The 16,814-nt window shown below is 46.8% G+C and overlaps 1 protein-coding gene across 1 annotated transcript in view; it reads left to right on the plus strand.

The window, feature by feature from the left end:
- FER1L5 (fer-1 like family member 5) overlaps positions 1–11,802 on the plus strand; it is a 95,271-nt gene extending 83,469 nt beyond the window's left edge. The window contains 6 exon segments of the mRNA XM_061593362.1: positions 959–1,100; positions 4,827–4,926; positions 5,866–6,074; positions 8,769–8,878; positions 10,202–10,349; positions 11,233–11,802. Of these exon segments, the coding sequence (XP_061449346.1) occupies positions 959–1,100; positions 4,827–4,926; positions 5,866–6,074; positions 8,769–8,878; positions 10,202–10,349; positions 11,233–11,802 (1,279 nt within the window).
- Positions 11,803–16,814: the final 5,012 nt, after the last annotated feature.

Here is a 16,814-nt window from a genome sequence, read left to right on the forward strand (position 1 = left end):
TAATTCAAGTGAACTTTGTTAAACCAAACTAGTTAATTCCAAGCACTGGTCTGACTAAGCATAGACTGAGGTCAGTGGGGCAGTATTCCATTTGCCCCAATGCATGTAAGTATGTTCAAGCAAATATGCTTACAGACCTCCTCACAATCAGGACCCCAGATAAGGCAGAGGGCCTGATCACTCATTGGTGTGTTCAGGCAAATGCACTGGCAAGCCTTCTTTGGACTTTTGCACCAACCACTCAAAGGTGGGGGAGTGTGCCTAGCGATATTGGGGGCAGGGCCTACATGCTTATTCCCCTCCCTCTACACACTTTTGCCCTCATGTAGCCAGGCCCAGAGCTTGGAAAAGTTACTGTTTTGAACTATAACTCCCATCAGCCCTATCCAGTGGCCATGCTGGCTGGGGCTGATGGGAGTTGTAGTTTTAAAAAGTAACTTTTCCAAGCTCTGGCCAGGCCAAATGTCTGAAGAAGGCTTTAAACAGCAAGATCTGAGGAAACAAATAAACTTAGGCTAGAAAAAAGGGTGTTATGGTTTATGTTAAGGTTTGGATTTCCAGAAGTTGTTTCCCTGTTAACAACCTGATGCTCCCCAACTGTTGTGGACAACTCCTCCCATCACCATGACATTATGATGATGTGAGTATGCCCATGTTGACTGCGACTGATGGGACTTGTAGTCTTAAACAGCTCTAGAGCACCAGGTTGGCAAAGGCTGAGCTAGATGATATGCCCCAGCAGTGATGCCAGGGACCCTGGTAGTTTTGCTCTGCATTCAGCTCTCCCCTGCACCTTGCTCAGGGTAATGGAGAAGTAGGGACATCTCTCCCCAAAGTGCCAGCAGGACTGGCTGATGCAACGTTTTGCAGCTGGTGTACCCAAGTGCACCCCAGAATCTGGGATGGGGTGGAAGAGTTTTGATGAGCAAATCCAGCGTCTCCTTTGCCCTGGTTCCAGGTGGCTGGACGGCCTGGAAGAGGACAAGCAGAAGACGGACGTCCATTACAGGTCCCTTGCAGGAGAAGGCAACTTCAACTGGCGCTTTGTGTTTACCATGGAGTACATGCCCATGGAGCAGGTCTGCGTCCTCACCAAGAAGGTGGGTGCAAACTGAAACAGACTGTTGATCAGACTTAGGAAAAGCACGGTAGCCTTGAGTGGCTTAGAGTTCACCTAGCCTTCCTCTTTCAACAAGCCTTTTAAAGCTTTTTTTAAAAAATGTTTTTAAAGATGTTTTGCTTTTAATATATTTTAAGTCTGTTTTTATGATGTTTTAAAATGTTTTTCATGCTTTTGTTTGCCGCCCTGGGCTCCTGGGGGAAAGGACGGGTTATAAATCAAATAAATAAATAGCCTCCTATGAGCAGGACCCTTGGGCCCCAGCCTGCCCCGGGCGCCAGCACTCCCGTTCCGCGATTCGCGGCAGGATTGCTATGTGCATGCGTGCCATCAACCAAGATGGCGGCAGAGGCTTCAGCCCCTTAGGGAAACCTTGGCTGCCATCTTGGTTAAGGGTAGCCCAGCACACGCAGCAGCAAAACACAGCCGAGAAAGGTAGATTGAGCAAGGGAATGGTGGGCGATCCATGTTAGTGATCCTGCCACGAATTGCGGAGGGGCCTCTAAGGGGTCCCTGTAACCCCAAGGGCCCTCGGCCAGGGCCCCACCTGGTGCCCTTTGGAGCCGGACCTGCCTATGAGCCCAGTCACCACTTTGATCTGCGGAACTGAACTTTTACAAGTGCCCAACAATATTTGTTCCACACTTGTGAGGAATCAATCTTTTACCGTGGGAGTTCCCATTCTTTGGCACCCCCTAGAGTGACCTTCATTGCACCTTTGTTTTGATGCCTGCTGAAACTTTTTTTTGTTAGACAAGGCTACCCAGATATTTTATTATGTATATTTGTTCTTACACTCTTGATTTTCTTTCTCTGTTTGTATCATTTTAATATGTACTTGTTTTTAAAGTCAGCTTTAAGAAAACTGGTATTTTCTTATGAATATTTTTTTATTTTATGTTGTTAAATATAAATAATATTTATATTACTTATATTTAATAAATTTAAATATAATTTAAATATTTAATAAATAAATATGTATTGACAACCAATAAAGCCTACCCATCCTCTGCCACTCCAGTCCATAAGATCTCTCTGCATATCGTCTGCTGGATCAGGAACCAATACGCAGAGGCATGCACATCGCTCTCAGTGGCACACACATCTGCACTGTGTTGCACACCATGGCACACACGTTTTAATGGATATTCACACATCCACATTCTGGCACAGTCAGTCACATGTAAATTAAAGAGTACATGTATTTATATATCCTTACACACAGGGGACTTCCAGACTGTCGCTATTACCGGGCAGGATTCAGTCACATACCGGCAAATTCAAGTGATGCAATTATAGTTGATTTAACAACAAACACCTTCCTCCCCCCAAAATGACTTTTTGGGATAGGGAAAGTGATGAGAAGATGCATTGGAAAGTGTGGGATATCCCACAGCAGAGACAAGGGTCTGGCCCATTACCTGCTACCTTTTCACTAGAAATGGCCAGAGACTGAATCAGAGACCTTTCTCATGATCCATCTGGGGATGTAGTTGTCCAGGGTCTCAGGGAGTCTTAGACCCTTTATGTTTTGGGGAGCAGGGTCCCAGCAGGGTCCCTATGTCTCCAGCATCCTATGAGCCAATCAGCATGACAGGGATGTGTGGTAGCCACTGAGAAGAGTCTTCTAACATGCTTCCTTGCCCTTTCCTGCTGATTGGAACCAATCAGAGGGAAAGGAGGTGAGTCAGCCATTGAGAAGACTCTTCTTAATAGCTAACACTCCCCATTCATGCTTATTGACTCCTAGAGGTTTCCTTTGTTGTGGGAGAAGGCATTAACATGGATCTCATTCTCAAGCCAGTAGCAAAAAAGGACTTTATACTGAATCACATCATTGTGACAGCACAGACCTTGTTTAATTAACTAAGGACTGTGCTGCTGTTACAATGGTGTGATTTCACAATGCAAAAAAAAAATCCCTTGCCATTTCACTAGTTATTGTTATTATTATTATTAGTGCTTCATTGTGTATTTTGGGAGAGTGTGGATGGCATTAGCAGTTACTTTTTCCTGCCCTAGCCAAAATTTGATAACCCTGTCACCGCACCACACACAATGATTTTTCTCCCAAACTCCCAACTATTTGTGTTAAGCCATTCATTGCAAGCAATATGTGTCATCTCTTATCAGCTTAATCACTCTTTATCTGAATTTCTGTGAAGATAATCAGGGAAAACAATGTGCTTTCTCCAGCAAATAGCCCCAGAGAAATGTGAGAGCCACCCTATGGAACATTTGCCCAACTTTTCTACCCACCAAGCAAACCTGAAAAAAAATATTTGGGATTGTGCTACCACCTAGTGTTTGTCAAGTGCTTTACAGCATGTATTTCTCTGGAAAACGCTGCCATGGCTGCTACTATATGCTGCATCCTAGTCCAGGGATGGAGACCCTTTCTGAGCCCCACATTCCCTCCTGGGCAACCTTCCAGGTGCAACATTCCAGTGGTGGGCGAGTGCCAACAGTGGGCAGAGCAACAAATGTACATTTTTTACCTTTGTAAAGTAGGCTAGTTTCTACACACCCACACTAACCCTTCTGTATCCCCCATCCAGGCAAGCAAAGGGCTTTATCAGCTATGCATCATTTTACAGCCTGGCACCTCCAGATGTTTAGGACTACAACTCCCATCAGTCCCAGCTAGCATGGGAGTTCTAATCCAAAATATCTGGAGGGCACCTGGTTGGCCAGTTAACTGAGTTAAGAAATGACTCCAGTTGACAAAACAGGGGAGCTTTGCAAAAACTAGAAAAAGGTTTTGTTTCGTTGCTTGCTTGAAGACCACAAATGACTAACATAGGTGTGTAAGGCCAGGTGAGCGAATACACATTTTTGTGGGTTTGTAAATGATGTGGGTTCCTTTGCAAGGCTGGTCCGACCCAGGGCTGGGCAAAGATATTTTGCTGCCTGAGGCAAAGGACAAAATAATGAAGAAGAATTAGATTTCTTACCTGCCCTTCACCAGGTTACAACAATGTAAAAATGCAATATTCAAATCAGGATGTTTTTTACAATCAGAAAAATAGGGTGAATCCTAAAAACATCTCTTTCAGGTGTCATAAGGCTAGGATGCATCTTCAATATGAGGTAGAAGCTATACAGTGAAGATGCCAGACTCACTTCTATGAGGAGGAAATTCCACAGCTTAGGTGCTCCCCACAGAAAATGCCCTCTCCCAGGCGGCCACACACACCCCGAACCTCCAAGAGTGGTGGAACTACCAACAGGGCCCCCTCTGCTGATCTTAACACCCAAAAGGGTCTTTTGGGAAGGAGATGGCCTTTCAGATATTTGGGGCCTAAGGTCAGTTAGGGCTCTCAAGCCTAATGTGAGCACCTTGAATTGGGCCCGGAAACAAACTGACAAGTTGGTTTTCCACATGCAGAAGCTGACTGGACTGGCAGTTGAATCTTACCTCAGTGCTTCTCGTGGGATAACATCCTCCACAGCACCTGAAGCAGCAGGGGCTCACTTATGGGGCAACGGAGATGAATGGTTGGAGGGTTTAGGAGCAACAGCTGGCATCTGCAGCTACTGCCCTCCAGCATCTGTTAGCTGAGGTGGTTGTCTCACTCTGTCTAATGGTAGAGCCGGCTCCGGTCTGGTCAAAATTCCTACGGTAGAAACATTGGATTGAACACAGGCCCTGGATACCCTTGGTAGCTCTCATATTTCAGCAGTTTTTCTTCCACCCTCTTTGCAGCAACATTTCTGGAGCCTGGATGAGACCATGCAGAAAGTGCCCCCCAAGCTCATCATCCAGATCTGGGACAATGACAAGTTCTCAGCTGACGATTTTCTAGGTAAAGAGAATCCTAAGGTGAAGGATGTTTTGGTCTCTCCACAAGGCTTTCCCCCCCCCTCCCGTGTCCTATATCGGGGTGGATTGAAATGGGAGAGAAATATGATTCACTTCACATGTAAAGGCAAATCTATTTTCCGAAACACTCTGTGAACCAAAAAAGAGCCATCTTTTGAAATTTGCACTTCTCTGAATTTTGCAGTGCCATTCTCCAGCTAAGTAATAGGTAGAAAGATGCATATACTAAGGTAAGTATGCATCAAAATGCGTATATGAACAAAAATAACATATAAAAGAGAAAAATATAAATATTACAGAAAACATGCTTGGCAAAAATGTGTATATTAAGCAAAATCGCATACAAAAATGTGTGTATTAGGAGAAATTTACACTAAAATATTGATGAATTTTTATGAGGACTTTTTTCTTTAATTGCAAACTGATGTAGAAGTGTGTAGAACTGAACTTAAGATTGGAAAAATGAGAAATTAAGAGCACCAGAAATCGGCATCTTTGCCCATCCTTAGGGATCAGAAACCTTTTTCAGCCTGAGGGCCGCATTCCCTTCTGGGCAACCTTCCGGGGGCCACATACTAGTGGCAGGCAGGCCCAGAGGCAAAGTGAGAAGAGGAATAACTGAATTTTACCTTGTACTGGAGGCTACTTTTTACGCCCACTCCTTTTTCACACACTCCTCTCTATCCTCCATCAAGGCAAACAGGAAGCATTACGAGAGTTCAAAGGCACATCACAGCCAGGCAAAAACATTCTAGGAGTGGGCAAAGTAGGGCTCGTTGAGGGGTGTGTGGCCTGAGAAGAATGCCGAGGTCCAGACAGAGAAGCCTGGAGGGCTCTATTTTGCTTCCTAGGCCTGAAGTTCGCCACTCGCCCTGCAAGTGTGCCCATGGGAGGGAGGCTGAGCTTCCGATTCTGCTTGCAGGAATTCTGGAGCTGAACCTGACCAGCATTCCGCGACCTGCCAAACGACCCCGCGATTGCACTGTGAAGACAGTGCTGGAGGAGAGCAGCACCAAGTCCTCCTCGCCTTTCCAGCGACGCAAGCAGAAGCCTGTTTCCCTGTTCACGCAAAAGAACATGAGGGGCTGGTGGCCGTGCATCGTCTTTGAGAAGGACAAGCCGCGGGTGTCGGTCAGTAAGCGGAAGGCTCACGGGAGCAGTCGGCTGGGCCTAACGCACCTGGCTAGCGCTGATGTAGGCAGTGGGGTGAAATACTGGCAGCAGGGGGTGGGGGGAAGGATCTCATTTCATGACACCTAGGCCAGCCTTCCCCAACCTGCTGCCCTCTAGGGAACAACAACACAACTGTGATGGCTGAGGCTATTGGGAGCAGAGCTTGGAAAAGTTACTTTTTTGAACTACAACTCCCATCAGCCCCAGCACGCTGGCTGGGGCTGATGGGAGTTGTAGTTCAAAAAAGTAACTTTTCCAAGCTCTGGTTGGGAGGTATAGTCCAACACCTCTGGAGTGCCCCAGGTTGGGGAAGGCTGATCTAGGATCTACCTGTCTTGATCTGGATTCTCTCATTCCTCTCCCCCACCCTCAGCCTTGCATTATTGGCAGTTTGTGGAAAGATTTTTCCCAATGAACACGATGTTCCATCCTCCTCCCTGGCAAACATTCAAGGCAGGGCACGCAGTAAACTTGACTTTGGGCAGGGCAGACAAGAGATATCAAATTCAGTGTCATTTCAAGTTCTGCTCAAGTTAAGAATAATGACATCACACACATGCACACACAGTCCTTTGCAATTCCCAGCCATTGCTGGAAAAGCAGTTAAGCCCTAGGACAGAAAAACAACTGGAACAGGTTCAGAGGAGGGCAACCAGCATGATCAGGGGACTGGAAACAAAACCCTATGAAGAGACTGAAAGATGTGTATTGCCTTCAAGTCGATTCTGACTTATGGCGACCCTCTGAATAGGGTTTTCATGAGGCTGAGAGGCAGTGACCGGCCCAAGGTCACCCAGTGAGCTTCATGGCTATGTGGGGATTCAAACCCTGGTCTCCCAGGTCATAGGCCAACACTAACCACTACACCACACTGGCTTGGCTTTTTTTTAGCCTTGAGAAGATTGAAGGGAGATAGGATAACACTCTTCAAGTACTTGAAAGGTTGCCATACAGAGGAGGGCCAGGATCTCTTCTCTGTCGTCTCAGAGTGCAGGGCACAGAATAATGGGCTCAAGTTAAAGGATTTCAACTGAACATCAGGAATAACTTCCTAAATATTAAGAGCGGTACGACATTGGAACCAATGACCTAGGGAGGTGGTGGGCTCTCCAGCACTGGAGGCACTCAAGAAGCAGCTGGACAGCCACCTGTTGGGTATGCTTTAACTTGGATTCTTGCATTGAGCAGGGGGTTGGACTAGATGGCCTTGTAGACCCCTTCCAACTCTACTGTTCTATGATTCTAGGACATGAGAGATGAATGCACATACATTATGACCACCCACAAACATTGCATTTGCTTTTCAGAATGTATACCCTTATGCATGGCACTCTAGCAGGGTGGCCACATCTCTGCCAATCTTCAGTCTCTACTACATAAAACTCTTTTATATGTGCAATTGGTTTTATATTTGTAATTGTTTTTACATATGCAATTGCTGTAACTGTTTTTCTGTATGTAGTTGTGTACATGCTTTTGATTATATTGTGGAATCACTGTGACATGCTCTGCAGGAAGCGATTAATAAGTGAAATTAAAATATAAATCATCATCTTCTGATATCAAACATATCCATATTGCCCCTTTTGGCCAAAGTCACCTGCTCATGCACTGCCCTATCCAAAAAATCTCAGGCCCCCTAATCTAAGTAGCCGGAGGGATGGGTGGGATGAGGGGGAGGTGCCAGGACTTCCAATCCTGGGAAATGATCTGTTAAGCCACCAGTGTTGTTGTTTTAAAAAACAGGCACTGTGAATTTTGGAGAGTGGGGCTCATCTGAAGCTGGTGTGTTCCCTAGCATGAGATACCTAAAAGCACCGCAGGGTGCCTGAGCCCAACATAGCACAGACCATCTTTGCTCCACCTGGGGAAGGCATGGGGAGGGAGCAAACTCCCAAGATGCTTGGTGCTAAGTAGAGATGTGAAGGCCTGGAAAAAAAACGGGAAAATTTGGGGGGGGCAGTGTGTTTTTTCATTTTTTTTCAAAGACTTTGTTTTTTTCCTGAAAAATTGGAAAAAAGAATAAGAAATGGATTATGAAATGTTTTATTTTAGCATGATGAATAAAAAGTTTCACTGAATCTTGCCCCCCCTTTTCTCAGTTCTTTTTATGGGAATGGATGCTTTATGACTGCTTGACACTGGAGGACTAGAGGAGACATAAATAATTTTCTTTGTTATTAATGTTGATGGTTTCCTCTTCTTTTAATTGTTTTTTGCCTGCTCCTCATAAACTGGCAAAACGAAAGAGATTCCTTACAGTTCAAGTGTTCCTTACAGTTCAGGATCTTGTAGATCTATTTGTTACCAAAAAAAGTAAAAATTTAAAAAAGTAAATTCAATTTGTAATAATTTTTTGAATAAAATGTACCTTGAATATACCAAATGTGATATTTGTATGCCAAACCAACTTGTACACAATTACATTTGATGTTCCTGAAGTAACAAAGGGACTTTCAATCTGTAAAAAGTGCTAATATTGCATTTTTTCAATTTTTCCAAAATTTTTCATTTTTTTCTGGGGGGAAAAGGAAAAAAAACCATTTTCCCCCCATGGCTTCAAAATTTCTGGAAATTTCATCTCTAATGCTAAGCTTGCCTCGGGAAGCCTCTGTGCCCTCATCAGTCCTCTTATGTCTCTGGCTCTCTTAGGGTAAGGTAGAAATGACCTTGGAGCTGCTGACGGAGAACGAAGCTGAAGAGCAGCCTGCTGGGAAGGGAAGAGAGGAGCCAAATATGAACCCGGTTCTGAAGCCACCACAGTAAGGCCTCAGGGTGCCTGGCTGGTGCTGGAGCTATATGTGGAAACAGGAAGAAAGATGTTGGATTGCCAGTAGAGGAGCCTTCACCAACCTTGTGCCCTCCAGATGTTTTAGAGTACAATTCCCATCAGGCTATGCTGGCTTGGGCTGATGGGTGTTGTGGTCCAAAACATCTAGAAGGCACCAGGTTGGTGAAGGCTGCAGTAGAGCATGTTTCCAAAGATTCTGTGGTTGAGAGGCTTCTGTACTAGGGGCAGCAGTGTAGTCATCTGGGGTCTCAAGGGGTCTTAGACCCCTTACCTTTTTGGGAGAAGTGTCCTGGCAGGATCCCTATGTCTCCAGCCTCCTATGAGTCAATGACCATGAAAGGGGGATGTGTTAGCCACTGGTAAGAGTCTTCTAACCGGTTTCCTTGTGCTTTCCTGCAGATTGGAGCCAATCAGAGTGAAAGGAGGTGACTTAGCCGCTGAGAAGAGTCTCCCCTTTCGTGCTTATTAGCTCCTAGGGATGTCTGTTGTTGTGGGAGAAGGCATTAAGAAGGATCGCATTCTCATCCCAGCAGCAAAAAAGGGAGGGAGGAGTAAGGCTGGGACTGTGGAGGGATCCTGAACTTCTGAATTTGCCACAATGCTACTGATTATGGCTATGCAAATCATCATCCAATCTGGCCCCCATGGACTGCTCCAAGTCTGAGAGGGGCCTGGGCAATGTGTCCTCTGGTGTTTGCTCACCACCACCACCACCACTGCATGCCAGTGGGGGCCCTGTGGGTTTAGTCAGCTGCAGTGGCATCACTCCATGCTGCATTGGACAAATGGGTCTAGACACCCTTTTCATTTCCTACAGTGACCCAAAGAGATGCTAGTTCCAGCTGCTTGGACCTACTCATAGTGTCAGCTCATGGGGGGGGGAGAAAGAATTGAGGGGGGCACAGGACAGACCTGTGGGCCCTGCTAGAGCTCTTGGGCCTTGACACCTGCCTCAGGATGCCAACTGCTGAGACCGGCACTGCTGGCCACCGGCTATTGCTCTGGCAAAGAGAGTAGCTCAATGGTGCAGCATTTGCTTTGCAGGCCAGATAGTAAGTCTTGGGTTCAATCCTGGCATCTCCAGGTACAGCTGGGAGAGATCCCTGCCTGAAACCCCGAAAAGCCGCTACCAGACAGTGCAGACAGTACTAGGTGGATGGGCCAACAGTACGAGTCAGTATAAGGCAACTCCCACTGTGTAAGCCAAGGAAGGGGGCGAGCCTGCTGGACGCAACACCTGATGGCCTCTTCTTGCCCCTTCCTTCCTTCTTTCCTTCCTTCTCCCCTTGACCAGGAGGCCAGAGACCTCTTTCCTGTGGTTTACAGCCCCACTGAAGAGCCTCCACTTCGTTGTGTGGCAGAAGAGTAAATGGAAGATCCTCATTTTCCTGTGCAGCTTGCTAGTGATCATGCTGCTCGCGGCCTTCATCTATTCAGCTCCTGTGAGTCTGCCCTGGAGGGGACAGGAAACCAGAACCCCAAAGGGGACCAGAACACCTTCCGTTATTAAGGACTTGTACACAGTAGGAGCTAGTCCATGAGGGCAAGTGGGACGCTGCCCCACCAGGCTCAGTCTGCCCTCAGCCAGCCAGGAATGCGGTCATCCGGAGTCTCAGGGGGTCGTACAGCAGATTCCCAGCCAGTATGTACAAGCCAATCATCGTGAAAGGGGAGCGTGTTAGCCACTGCGAAGGGCCCTTAGCCTTTCATGCTGATTGGAGCCAATCAGGAGTGAAAAGAGGTGAGTCAGCCACTGAGTAGACTCTTCTCAATAGCTAACACAGGCTCCCCTTTCATGCTGATTGGCTGCTAGGGACATCTCTTGTAGTGAAGAGTGGCCTTGGAGATGACACAGAGCAAGGGAGATGAGGAAAAGTGGGAATGGGCGTGGCTGTGAGGGAGTGTCAGGTGACTGTTGTGGAGGGAACCTGCACTTCTGAATGTGCCACTATACTACTGCAACCAGCCCCACCTGCCTTGCCTCCTTACTTCAGTCCAAGGGGTGGCCTTAGTTGCCAGCTTCCTCCTCCTCCTCCTCCTCCTCCTCCTCAGTCTCAGTGTTGCCCTTGTAGGATTCAACAGGGAGGGGGATGGGAACAAAATTAAAATGTGTTGGCTCTGCCTGTCACTGGCTCTAGCTCCACCTACTGGCAGGCTGCCTGCCTTCTGCCCCACCAGTCCCAATGGGCACCAGCCGCCACCACTACTCTTGGTTCAGCCACATACCTGCTGCTCATTTCGAGAGAGGAAAGAGGGGCAGAAAACGGGATACAGTTCTGCAATCCCTGATCATCACCATCTCTCTCTTTTTTTGCCCCCCCCCAGGGCTATCTGGCCATGAAGATAATCAATCCAATGAAAGGCATGGGCGCCATAAAATACAAACCATTTCCAATTAAAAAAATTGAAACTCCTGAGATGCCACCCCCAGTATCCGAGACACCACCCCCAGCTTCTGAAATACTGCCGTCAACTCCCAAGACGCCGCCACCATCTCCCAGGAAGTTGCTCCCAGCTCCCAGGAAGATACCTCCTACTCCCAAGAAGATACCGCCCACTCCCAGGAAGATACCGCCCACTCCCAAGAAGGCACCGCCCACTCCCAGGAAGATGCTGCCCACCCCCAAGAAGGCTCCACCCACTCCCAAGAAGGCACCGCCCACCCCTAGGAAGACAATGCCCACCCCCATGAAGGCTCCACCCACTGCCATGAAGATACCGCCTACTCCTAAGGCCCCGCCCACTCCCCAAAAGGCTCTGCCCACTGCCATGAAGATACCAGCCACTCCTGAGAAGGCTCCGCCCACTCCCCAAAAGTCACCACCCACTCCCAAAAAGACACCACCCACTCTCAAGAAGCTACTGCCAATGCGCAAGAAAAGGCACATCTGGTAGTTGACTGTGGAAGCAACTCAGTTGTCCAAATACTCTTGCTCGTGATGGCTTGTACCAAGAAAAACTCTCCCTCCATGCTCCATCTTGCCTGCAAAGGTTCTGCAAGAATGGAGCTCAGCAGATGCTAAATCACTAGCCCCGTAGCATGCAAGTCTTCCGGTCCTCACTCTTGTATCTCCCTTGCACTGGTATGGAGGCCTTCTGATTCCAGCCAGAAGTTTACAGCATCAGCACTGAACTGAACTAGCTTGGAGGGGGGGGCAGGGAGTGAAGCCAACACTCTAAATTGGTAACTTCCAAAGAAATGAGTTCTGTTCAATTCCCCCATCATTATATACTTTATTTCAGTCTTAGAGACCGTAATATTCCATTCAATTAAAGTAAAATGTAAGCCAAAAGGTGTGATATTGGGCTGCATATATTTACTGTGCAATTGATCCTGGATGGGGGCGCACTCCCCTTAAAAGTGCTGATGGACTCTGGGCTGCAGGGATGATGATGGCAGTGCAGTGGCCTGAAGAGCTTATCACCGGCTGCAGCTGGTTCACCAGCTGTGGTCTTATTGAGCGACAGCAGCCCTTGCCTCAGCGAACCATGCTTTGGTTAGATCCTGGCTAGATTACTGCAATGAGCTCCATGTGGAGCTGCCCTTCAGAAACATCTGTTGGTGAACTAAAATGCTTGGGGGCACCAGGTATTTCGATCACATTGCACCTATTCTATGCCAGTTACATTGGCTGCTGGTTCGCTTCTGGGCCCATTTAAGATGTTGATATTGACTTTTCAAACCCTAAACCGTTTGGGACCAGGCTATCTGAAGGGCTCTCTGCACCCCTGTGAATCTGCCTGAGCAGGGTCAGTCCAAGGCCCTGCCTGCACTTTACATTTAAAGCAGCATCATACCACTTTAAACAGTCATGGCTTCTCCCAAAGAATCCTGGGAATTGTTAGGGGTGCTGCTGAGAGTTGTTGAGAGACCCTTCTTCCCCTCACAGAGCTACACTTCTCAGAGTGGTTTCACAATCAATCCCTCTTCTGTGGGAACTCTGGGAATTGTAGCTCTGTGAGGAGGAGTCTCCTAAGAACTCTCAGCACCCATAACTACACTTCCCAGGATTCTTTGGGGGAAGCCTGGACTATTTACAGTGGCAGGATACTGCTATAGAAGTATAGTGCAGATGGGGGCTGAGACGTTCCATTGCCTGAGGTGAAAGACAAGTTCTCACAAACACACCATTCCACATACAGAAGTGGAAGGCCTGGCAATTGGATCTTACTTCAGTGCCAGCATCCTCCACTGCACCTCATAGAATCATAGAATAGCAGAGTTGGAAGGGACCTATAAAGCCATCAAGTCCAACCCCCTGCTCAACCAGAGGGCAGTAAGCTAGTTGTGGGGCGGCAGTGTAGGCTATGTGTGACATACACAAGTCTGTTGTCCAGTAGAAGGGTATGTCCAGGGGGCTTAAGAGGAACAGCCAAGATGGCAGCTCCACTGTCCCTTAGCCTTTGCTGCCTGAGGTAATCATCTTCCTCTGCCCAATGGTAGGGCTAGCCTGTGCCCAAGCCTTAAGATCAGCATTTCAGTCCCTGCTCTCTGATGTATCAGTGAAAGCTGTCAGGCTGGCAAGCCTCAGGAACCAGACTTTTGACAGTGAGAGCGGTCAGGTTGGCAAATAACAGGGACTGGACTTTTTCAATGGCATTCCCACTCCTCTGGAATACCTTCCTCAGGGAGATATGGAGGGCCCCTGTGTTGGGTTTTTAGGAGATCCTTCAATACATTCTTATTCCTGTCTGCATTTGGATATTATGAAGTTCTGTTTTTGCAAATATTTGTGTACTGCTGTTGTATTCAAGGTTATGTTTCACACTGATGCTTTGTGCTCTTTTAAAAATTTGGAATGTATATTTATATAGTGCTATCGATGCATGTGACAAGAAAGAGCAGGCATGAGAGGTCCCTGCCCCAAGGGATGCACAGTCTAAAATAGCCAGAGGGAAATGACAGGAGGAAGAAGAATCTGGAGGAATGGGGAGATATATAAAGTTTAGCTATATATCTGGGGTTCTCTGTTTTGAGATACAGGCAGATTCCTCTCACCTTTCTTAGGGACAGAGGTCCTATTTTCAGGTTTTGTAATAAGCAGACCGTATGAAATTTCTAGGACGGGGAAGCACTTCACTGCTTGTGGTATGTCAGTCAGTCCCCTCCCTGCATGGAGAAAGCCAACACACTGTCATTCTGCTCTATGCCATTGATGGAGGCCATCGAGTCCAACCCCCTGCTCAATGCAGGAATCTAACATGGATCCAGCATTATAATTTAATTATAATTTCAACAAGCCTTTTAGGTTGAGACCTATCCCAGTCTGCATCTGTTAGAATTGCTTAATATGTTTTTAATAATGTTTTTAACCCTTTTTTAAAGTTTTTTTTTTTAAAAAATGTTTTTAACGCTGTTTTGTTTTAATGTATTTTAAGATCTGTTTTTATGACATTTTAAAGTGTTTTTAGCACTTTGTTTGCCGCCCTGGGAGGAAGGGTGGGATACAAAATAAATAATAAATAAATAAATTTAGGAAGGCATGGGTAGAGTGTGGCTCTTTGCCAAATTTCATGCAGTGAGCAATCTGACTGCTGAATTTTGCAGCAGCTGAAGTTTCCAAACTGTCTTCAAAAGTAGCCCCCTATATAATGCATTCCAGTAATCTAGCCAAGAAGTTACAGGCTCAGGCTATCCCTGTTTAGATAGGGTTGGAGCTGGGCCACCAGCCAAAACTGATAGAAGAGGCTCCACACCACCAAGCCCACATTAATGGATCCAGAAGTACCCCCAAGCTACAAACCTGCTCCTTCAGAGTGAGTGTAACCCCATCAAGAGCAAGCCACCTCCTCTCCATTTGGTCTAGGAAACCACCCACTAACAGTGCTTCAGTCGTGTCTAGATTGAGCTCCAGTTTATTGGCTCTCATGCAGTCCATTACCAGGGCAAGACATCAAGTCTAACACTTCCACTGCCGCACCTGGAGATGTAAAGGAGAGTGCTGATTGTCTTCAGCATGTTGCTGACAACATACTCCAACTCTCCAGCTGAGCCTATTCAGCAGTTCCATGTAAATGTTAAATAGCATGAAGAATGAAACTGAACCCTGAGGAACCCCCCACTGGAGGCTCCACGAGGCCCAACAATACTCCCCAAGCACCACCCTCAGAGAACCATCCAAGCAGGAGCAGAACCACTGCAAAGCAGTGCCATCTACTCCCAACTCAGACAGCTACTCCAGAAGGATACCATGGTTGACAGTATCGAAAGCAGCTGACAGATCAAGGGGGATTAATTAATAGGTACACACTCCCCCTGCCTCTCTCCCAATATGGGTCATCATACAAGGCAACCATGACAGTTTGTGCCAAAACAATTATTTAGATTTTCTGGATACATGGAGGGCTTCTCAAGGAGTGGTCCTTCCACGGTACCTGCCTCTCTAGCAAGGAAGCATTAATCACCTTCCTGGCCCACCCAGCCATCTTTTTCCTGCTAGTTTTTATCAGCCATGAAGGACAAGGATCAAGAACACAAGTTGCCCAAACAGAGCCAAATGCCTTGTCCCCATCCTTGCGCCCTACCAAACTGAAATTCATCCAGTCCAACAAGCCTAGACAGTGCTCTGGACACCTCTTGAGATTCTTCTGCACAAATAGTGAAGTCAAGTTCCCAGCAGACGCAAGCAATTTTATTTTATTGCACATTCAAGAGAGGCTCACATAAAGTGTTTTGCAAACAAGTTACAGGAAACCACTTGTAGGTTCCACCATCTCCTTTGGGCCAGACTGTAAAGGGCCCTGTATTACCTGGAAGGGCTCTGCTGGATGGCACAGCGAGGATGCAATGGAAGTGGCACCTACATGTGTCTTCTCCACTGCCTTCATTGGCACCAAGTAGGCTCAATAATGAGCACTTACTAGTGTCTGGTTGCACTCATCTGGAGCTTTGCTCCACTTCTGTGGAGCTGCTAATTAGTTTTATTTTTCCTCCACTAGAAAGTAACATTGATGTTGCAGAATCTCATTCTTCATCCTGTGAGCTACCCAGAGATTCCCATGATGATATGGAGCCATATTAATTCAATAAAATAAAGACTAAATTAAGCTAGCCGGCCATCAAATAGCAAAGGGACCTCAGCATCTCTGTGTGTGTTTATTGTCAAGACACAAAAACAGGTACACGGGAAAAAACAGGTAGACACGCATACAACATTTTCAATTGATCAGGCACAAAAAAAAGATTCTTTGAAAGAAGCAGTGCTTCCTGGCTACAACATTGCTTCATCGTTTTCATTTATTTTATTTTATTTTTTACTTATTTCTTACATTTATATCCCACCTTTCATTCATGAAAAAAGCCCAAGGCAGCATACATATAGTTCCCAGGTGGTCTCTCAGCCAGGTATTGAGCAGATCCAGACTTGTTTAGCTTCAGCAAAGTGGGTGCCCTGGGTGCCTTCAGACCATACCCCAATACATGAGCCTTCATCAACCTGGCGCCTTGCAGCCATTTTGGCCCACATCTCCCATCAACCCCAGCCAGCATTTGCACGGCCCCAGGTCGGCAAAGGCTGATGTAGAAAGTCTTACATCTTCAGAAAGTGGAACCGTCCCACAGCAGCAATTAATTCACCAGCCCCAATACCAGACACTGTCCTCTGCTGCAGTACAGCATTTAGATGCCATGGCAAGTGAGGCTCATACATTCAAAAAATAGGACATTTCAGTGGCTTTCCTTGAGAAAGTATGGTTCGGGAGCCCCTCACATACAGAGGCTTCATCTGAGGCTCCAGGACCGATATTCCTCCTAAGAGCAAACAGTCCAGGACAAAAATATAGATACATAAATGATGCTGCCTTATCCCCAGGGAGAGGGGGCCCTGTGGCCCTCCACTCTTTTTGGACTACAGTTCCCATCCTGAGCATTACCATGCTGGCTGGGGCTGCCTTATACCAAGTCTGAC

This window comes from Rhineura floridana, chromosome 12, assembly GCF_030035675.1.
Source record: "Rhineura floridana isolate rRhiFlo1 chromosome 12, rRhiFlo1.hap2, whole genome shotgun sequence".
Taxonomy (NCBI): domain Eukaryota; kingdom Metazoa; phylum Chordata; class Lepidosauria; order Squamata; family Rhineuridae; genus Rhineura; species Rhineura floridana.